The sequence below is a fragment of the Vipera ursinii genome (genome assembly GCF_947247035.1).
Source record: "Vipera ursinii genome assembly, chromosome: Z".
Lineage (NCBI taxonomy): Eukaryota > Metazoa > Chordata > Lepidosauria > Squamata > Viperidae > Vipera > Vipera ursinii.
In genome coordinates this window covers 126,879,371-126,887,471 of record NC_139517.1, presented here as the reverse complement: position 1 = coordinate 126,887,471, position 8,101 = coordinate 126,879,371, and the positions used below count along the sequence as shown (strand labels likewise).

General features: G+C 44.5%; 1 protein-coding gene across 1 annotated transcript; it reads right to left on the bottom strand.

Annotated features, from left to right (window-relative positions):
• Positions 1-540: 540 nt before the first annotated feature.
• On the bottom strand, positions 541-2,058 carry LOC310648736 (7-alpha-hydroxycholest-4-en-3-one 12-alpha-hydroxylase-like; the record flags this gene model as incomplete). Its single annotated transcript, XM_083376754.1, has 1 exon — positions 541-2,058. The coding sequence occupies one exon, from the start codon at positions 2,056-2,058 to the stop codon at positions 541-543; it is 1,518 nt and encodes a 505-aa protein (XP_083232880.1).
• Between the last annotated feature and the right edge of the window lie 6,043 nt (positions 2,059-8,101).

The window sequence follows — 8,101 nt, the reverse complement described above, 5'->3', positions numbered from 1 at the left end:
TAATTTTGGCTCTTGCATCTGGCATATAAACGGTACTGTCTCATTGTTCAGAAAGAGTAGGAACAAATAATACTTTTAGCTTGGAGGTGTCTGCAAGAATGGGTAAAAAATATTCAAGCTAGTGGCCTCAATTAGGCAGCCAAAGCCCTGAACCCTTTTTTTTTTGCCTGATTGGGACTAACATTTTAACTTTTTTGACCTCCTTCCCATGAACATTTAGGGGGCAATTGCAGCATTCTGACCAGGTTTACTACGGTTTTACGAAAAACCATCACTTATTTCTGGTTTTCGGCAAAACCGTACCCAGAACAAGCCATTGGTGGTACTTAATGACCATAGCCAAAAAGGTCATAAAATCAGATCATTTACATGACTGACGCATTTTGTGACTGTTATGACAAACGACTTCAACAGGCAAGCTCTATTACAGTCGTGTGTCAAGACTACCTGTGTAGCATATGAAGATGAGTCTAGAGGCAACCTTATTTTTTTCTCCCCTTCTCCTATAAAGTCTCAGGTTTACACCCTGAGTTTGTTACTTTAGAGACGACGCCGATATTTGAAATCGATGTCGTGTGTTGGATGCGCTGTCCCAATCACAATGCGGTTTTCAGCTGAGGAAGGCAGTTCTTCTTCTGGGTTGACCAGCTCCATGTCGAAGTACGTGAGCATCAGGATGGTGAATATTTTGATTTCACTGACTGCAAAGAAGCGTCCAGGACACATTGAAGGTCCACCTCCAAAGGGCATGATACAAGTTTTCAACTTTTTGCCATTTTTGAAGAATTCTTTTCTCTTTCCCTCGGGGCTCAGGAAGCGGTCATACTTGAAGATTTGAGGCTCAGGGTAGATTTCTGGATCCATGTGTAGTCCCAGGAAAGGGAAGAGAAGAAGATGGTCACCTTTCCGAAGACTATATTCTTTTCCGTCGTCCATTTGGAGGCTGAGGTCCTCCATCACGCTCCTGAACACGAAAGAACCAGCTTTCAAGCGGAGAATCTCTTCCACCGCACTGTCAAGGAGAGGAGTCTTGATGGCTTGCAACGACAGGTTTATGAGGTTCTCTTCTTGACCGATTTCTTTTAGCATTTGTTCTACCTCTGCCCTTACTGCCTTCATGGCTTTGGGATGTTTCAAAAGATATGCAAGCAGCCAGAAAGTCACTGGGCCAGTGTTGGCTTGGGAAGCCCATAGGAAAAGAAACTGGACCTGAGTTCTCATCTTCTCAGTCATCCCAGCTTCAGCCAGCTGTTGATCTTGGTCCGCTAACCAAATGCTGATGTCTTCCCTCTTGTCTATCTTCTTGACACACAGTAGATCCCAAAAGTAGTCCCTCAGCCTCTGGATCTTCTTCTTAGTTTTGGAATCCATGTTTTTGAGGATCATTTGCGGAAAGAATTCATCAAATTGCTGGAAGTCCTCAAAGAACTTCTCGTAGGATTTACCTTTTCCTTCCTTGGTGTTTTCTTTGCTGTTGACCTCTAACTCTGGCACAGCGCCAAACAACGACAGGAAAGCAGCATGGAAGATGGCTTTGTAGCTGAAGCGCCATAGACCTTCCTGATGCCACTTCTTCTCTTCAGCCAAATCAAGCAAGATTTCCTTCAGATTCCGCATGAAAATTTGATTGAGGACAACTAGACTCTTCCCTTGGAGATACTTCTTGCTGCCAGTTTCTACAATCTTATGATGAGTGGTGGTCGCTTGGAAATTAAACACATTCGAGACAACGTTGGTCGCAAAGACTCCAAAATCCAGCTTGCTTTTTGATTTCTTGAAGATAAATCCATACATGTGAGGATCCATCAAAACATGGATATACTGGCCTCCAACCAACACTGTGAAGATACTTCCGTGTTTCTTCTTCATCTTTTCCAAAAATGGGATGGGGCATTTGCCAAAACTTAGCCCATAACCTAACCATGGAATAAAACCCTTGTCCAAGGGTGGTTCATTTGGTCTCTTCTGGCGAAACACTCCAATTGCATGGAGTCCACCAAAGATGAGGGAAATGAGGGTGGACAGGAGAGCACAAAGAACTGACTCCCACATCTTCATCACCAGCCTGTGAGGAACAGCTCTGGATAGATCAACTGATCTGGTGCACAGGGCAACCAGCATTTATAAACCATCCAGTCATAGGGCAGCTCAGCATGCGACTGCCTAATTCCATCTGTGAGGTAATCTAAGCCGTTGTGGTTTTCCTGTCACTGAAATTGTGAGCAACATTCCAGACTCACTCAGTTGCTTCTAAATCTTTTCATGTCAAGATGTTTTGGTGCCCTTGAAATCTCGGTGACAAGTTGAGAAGGAGGTTCTCATCCTAGAATTCTAGAATTAAAAGGGACCCTGGAGGTCTTCACTGGGCAAGTTCTCCACAGATCGTCTCAGATCATCATAATTCAACTCTGGGAATTTAGATTTCCAGCTTTAGGGCAACGTTTCTCAACTGCAACAGCTTTAAGATCCTATCATTTTAAAAAATAATAAGGTTAAGAAACGCAGTTCTGGGATACACACTGTGCTGTAGGATTTCACACTATTTTTGCTAGACCAAGGTCAGCAAATTTGGTTCCAGCTTGGCTGAGAACAGCAAGACTCAACTGGTTCCCACTAAGCGATACTTAAAGCTTTGGGATGTTTTGTACTTTCAGTAGTTCTGCGTAATTATGGCCAGAAGCATACAAGTTCTTAAACCATCTAGTCTGTTAAAGCTAAGGTTTTCCCAGGAGTAATGTAAGGCTGTGGGACCGAAAGACGGCTGAGCACCAAATAACAGAGTTGGAAGGGACCTTGCAGGTCTTCTAATCCAATCCCCCGCTCAAGGAGGAGACTTTATACCATTTCATAAAGATGGTTGTCCAATTTTTTTTTTAAAAAAACCTCCAGTGATGGACCATCCACAACTTCTAGAGGCAAGCCATTCCACTGATTAGAGATAGTCCTGAACTTAAAACAGTTCATTTACTGATTGTTCAAAGATACGACCGCACTGAAAAAAGTGACTTGTGACTATTTTTCACACTTACACCGTTACAGCAGCCCGATGTTCAGGTGATCAAATTTCAGATGCTTGACAACTGACTCATATTTATGATGGTTGCACTGTCCCAGGGTCATGTGATCCCCTTTTGTGACCTTCTGACAAGAAAAGTTAATTGAGAAAGCAGATTCACTCATAAAATGGGGCAAAATTCACAACAACTGTCTTGCTTCGCCACAGAAATTTTCAGCTCAATTGTGGTTGTAAGTCGAAGGCTATCTGTAATTGTTCTCACTGTCAGGAAATTCCTCCTTAGTTCCAGGTTGCTTCTCTCCTTGATTAGTTTCCATCCATTGTTTCTTGTCCTGCCTTCAGCTGCTTTGGAGAATAGGTGGAAACCCCCTCCCCCCTCTTCTTTGGGGCAGCCCCTTAGATGTCAAAAAATTGATCCTTTCAACTTGCGGTGTTGGAGAAGACTCTTGTGAATCCTTTCGGCTGCAAGGAGATCCAATCGGTCAATGCTAAAGCAAGTCAACCCTGGCTGTCCTTTGGAAGGGCAGATAATGAAGCCGAAGCCCAAATACTTCAGCCACCAAATGAGGAGAGAGAGGACTCCTTGGAGAAAGACCTGATGTTGGGAAAGATGGAAGGCAGGAGGAGAAGGGACGGCAAGGGATGAGACGGTTAGATAGGGTCATCGACGCAAAGAGCATGAATTTGGAAAGACTCCAGGAGACAGTGGAGGATGGGGTGGGGGGTTGACGTGCAACTTAGCAACAGAACAATAACAAACCAGAGGAGTAAAAAAGAATGTTTTACATTTGTTCATTGATTTATCGAGGAAAATCTGAAAGTACAGGTAGTCCTCGAATTACGGCCACAATTGAGCCCAAAATTTCTGTTGTTAAGAGAGACAGATGTCAAGTGAGTTTTGCCTCATTTTACGACCTTTCTTGCCACAGTTGTTAAGTGAATCACTGCAGTGGTTAAGATAGTCACACAGTCGTTAAGTGAATCTGGCCTTCCCCCGTTGTCTTTGCTTGTCAGAAGGTCACAAAAGGAGATAATGTAACCCCGGGACACTGTGACCATCATAAATATGAGCCAGTTGCCAAGTGTCTGAATTTTGATCAAGTGACCAGGGGGATGCTACAACGGTCATAAGTGTGAAAAACGATTGTAAGTCACTTTTTCCCACAGCCATTGTAACTTCAAACAGTTACTAAACGAATGTTTGAAAGTCAAGGACTACCTATACCATCATTGTTGCATTCTGGGCCAACTGTAGCTTCTGAGTGGGTAGCCCCATAGTTCAACCCTGAGCATTACTTTTACTTTACTTTACTTTTATTAAATTTGTATACCGCCCTTCTCCCGAAGGACTCAGGGTGGTGAACAGGGCATATATAAATAGCAAATACAAAAATTAAAAGGGAATTAAACAAGTGCCCAGTTAAAAGAAATACAATAACAATGTAAGAAACCCATTAAAAAACCCTGACGTCCCCCATCAGGCCAGACCAGCTAGTTCAAATAAGAGGGTCTTCAGACCGTGCCGGAAGGAGCGAAGGTCCGATGCCATCCGGAGCTCAACCGGCAGTTGGTTCCATAGAGCCAGAGCGCCCACAGAGAAGGCCCTCCCCCTGGGGGCCACCAGTCGACATTCCCTGACCGGAGGCACCCTGAGGAGGCCCTCTCTGTGGGAACGCAGAGGGCGGAGGGAAGTTAACGCCGGCAGCAGGTGGTCCTCGAGGTACCCCGGACCCATGCCATGTAAGGACTTGAAGATCATAACCAAAACCTTGAATCTCACCCGGAAGACAACTGGTAACCAATGTAGCTCACGGAGCAAAGGTGTAACATGGGAGTACCGGGAAACTCCCAAGACAACTCTCGCAGCCGCATTCTGTACCAGTTGGAGCCTCCGAGTGGTCTTCAAGGGAAGCCCCATGTAAAGAGCATTGCAGTAGTCCAGGCGAGAGGTCACGAGCGCATGAGTGACCGTACACAGGGCATCCCGGTCCAGATAAGGCCGCAACTGGCGCACCAGGCGAACCTGGGCGAAAGCCCCCCTAGTCACAGCTACTATATGGTCTTCCAGGGTGAGCCGTGAATCTAGGAGGACTCCCAAGTTGCGAGCCCTATCCACGGGGGGTAAGGACTCACCCCCCATAGAGAGAGGTGGAATATTTTGAATGTCCCAGGATGCCGGAATGCAAAGCCACTCAGTCTTGTCAGGGTTGAGCTGAAGTCTGTTCCTCCCCATCCAGGCCCGAACCGCCTCCAGGCAATGGGACATCACATCGAGGGCATCACTGGGGTGGTTTGGGGTCGAAATGAAAAGCTGGGTATCATCGGCATACTGATGATACCCAACTCCAAAACCACGAACGATCTCACCCAGCGGTTTCATGTAGATGTTGAACAGGAGAGGCAAGAGGACCGACCCCTGAGGAACTCCACAAACGAGAGTCCTAGGGGTCGACCTCTGCCCTCCTGCCAACACCGACTGCGAGCGTCCCAGGAGATAGGAGGAGAACCACTGAAGAACTGTGCCTCCCACTCCCAATCCCCTGAGACGCTGCAGCAGGATACCATGGTCGATGGTATCGAAAGCCGCCGAGAGGTCTAATAGGACAAGAACAGAGGAATGTCCTCTGTCCCGGGCCCTCCAGAGATCATTCACCAGAGCGACCAATTCCGTCTCAGTGCTGTACCCGGGCCTGAAACCCGATTGGAACGGGTCTAGATAATCCGCTTCATCCAGGACCAGGGGAAGCTAATGCGCCACCACACTCTCAACAACCTTCGCAAGAAAGCGAAGGTTGGAGACCGGACGAAAGTTATTCAACACAGCTGGGTCCAGGGCACGCTTCTTGAGGAGAGGTCTCACCACCGCCTCCTTCAAGACGGTGGGGAAATTACCCTCACTCAAACAAGCAGATATAACTGCCTGGAACATTAAACATACTCTTCCAAGCTTCTGAATCCTGAATCCTGTACCTGTTGTTTCTCTTCCTGGAAAATGTTGTATTCCACCTGCAGATTAGATAAATCTAACTTTTGGCTATGCTGGGCAGTTTGCATCACTCCCTTCTCTCTTCTATGTGTTATCCCACTTTGCCCATTTCTCAATTACTTCTAAGTCTCACCCAATCAGTCCTCTTCTACCCACTCAAGACTTTCCTCTAGAACAGGGGTAGGCAACCTCGGCTCTTTTATGACTCGTGGACTTCAACTCCCAGAATTCCTGAGCCAGCCATACTGAGGGGAAAGGGAGAGGTTTCCAAGCTGAGCCACGCTGGCTCAGGAATTCTGGGAGTTGAAGTCCACGAGTCATAAAAGAGCCAAGGTTGCCTACCCCTGCTCTAGACACCCAGTTATTTATCTATTCTCTCCTCCTTCTAAATCTCATTTCATATATTGCCAGCTACTGGTGTCTTGGCAGTTTACCAAAGAGAGAAAGAGTGTGTGTGAGAGAGAGATGAAGAGAGAGAGAGAGAGAGAGAAAGCAAGAGAGCAAGAGCAAGCAAGAGAGAGAGAAAAGGGAGAGAGAGAAAGAGAGAGAAAGAGGGAGAGGGAAAAAGAGGGAAAGAGAGAGAGAGAGAAAGAGAGAAGAGAGGGCGAGAAACAGAGAAAGAGAGAGGGGAAAGGGAGAGAAAGAGGGAAGGAGAGAGAGAAAGAGGGAAAGAGGGAAAAAAGAGAGAAGAGAAAGAGGGAAATATATATATATATATAGAGAGAAAGAGAGAGACAGAGACAGAGACAGAGACAGAGAGACAGAGAGAGAGAGACAGAAGGAGGGAGAAAGAGAGCGAGTTAGTAGAGTAAATAAAACATCTAAAAAGTTGGATCACTGTACCACCTTATACAGATAGTCCTTGACATATGACTACAATTGAACCCAAAATTTCCGTTGCTAAACAAGATAGTTGTGAGTTTTCCCCCATCATATGACCTTTCTTGCCCCAGTTGTTAAGTGAATCACTACAGTTGTTAGTTGTTAAGATAACCTGCAAATTTTGGTCACCTGATCTCTGGGATTCTACAATGGTTGTAAGTGTGAAAACAGCCCTAACTCACTTTTTTCACTGCCATTGTAACTTCCAACAGTCACTAAATGAGCTGTTGCAAGTCGAGGACAATCTGTAAGACCAAGAATTAGCTTAACAACTAATAATTCCTACAATACTGTCAAACTAATTAGTAAAGCTGCATTACTATGATGATACTCCTCATCAGTCCTATTACCTGTCATCTTCATCTTCCTATGTCTATAACTTTGTTGCTTGTATCTTACAATTTATATTGGCTTTTTTTTAGTACCCTAGTATGATTTATGTTGTTTGCTTAGCTAGTATTCTATGATTATCACTAAGTATTGCATCATGATTTATGAGTGTATGTTCATGTTGTTTATGATCATGATTATCACTATTACTTGTATGTACACTAAGGAGAAAAATTCCTTATGTGTCCAACCACACTTGGCCAATAAAAAATTATATTCTAATCTATTTGGACATTTAGAACAACACAGAACATAAGAGTAACAGAGTTGGGAGGTTATCTAGCTCAACTCTTTTGCTTTCACTTGCTCTACAACAGAGAAACCCAGTTGCTAACTGCACACAATGTGCTGCATGGTGATCATCAGTTAAAGTGCTGGTTTTAACTAATAAATCTTTACAGCTGCAGGATCACTGCTCCGATTGAAATCAGCCCAACCTACTAGATCAGGGGTAGGCAACCTCGGCTCTTTTATGACTCATGGACTTCAACTCCCAGAATTCCTCCACCAGCATGGAACAGTTTGTCTGTTTTTAAGCCACCAGAGAGAAATACAGGTTCATTACTTTTCAGCTATGAGGAACCTTTGGATTGACAGATTTACAACACTGGCTTGAGTTTCCTCCAATCCTTTTCAAAAGAAGTTTTAAATGCAAGATTAAAGATTTAAAAATGTTTTGTAATCAACAGCAAACAGATTAGAATGTTGATTTTGGAAAGCTGCAAATGGATTAAGAATTGGAAATATGACTTTGGGATTTCATTGTAAGAATCCTTCCTGTGGGAAAATGCTTTTGTTTTGAATTCTCTTTTAAAAAGCATGATGAG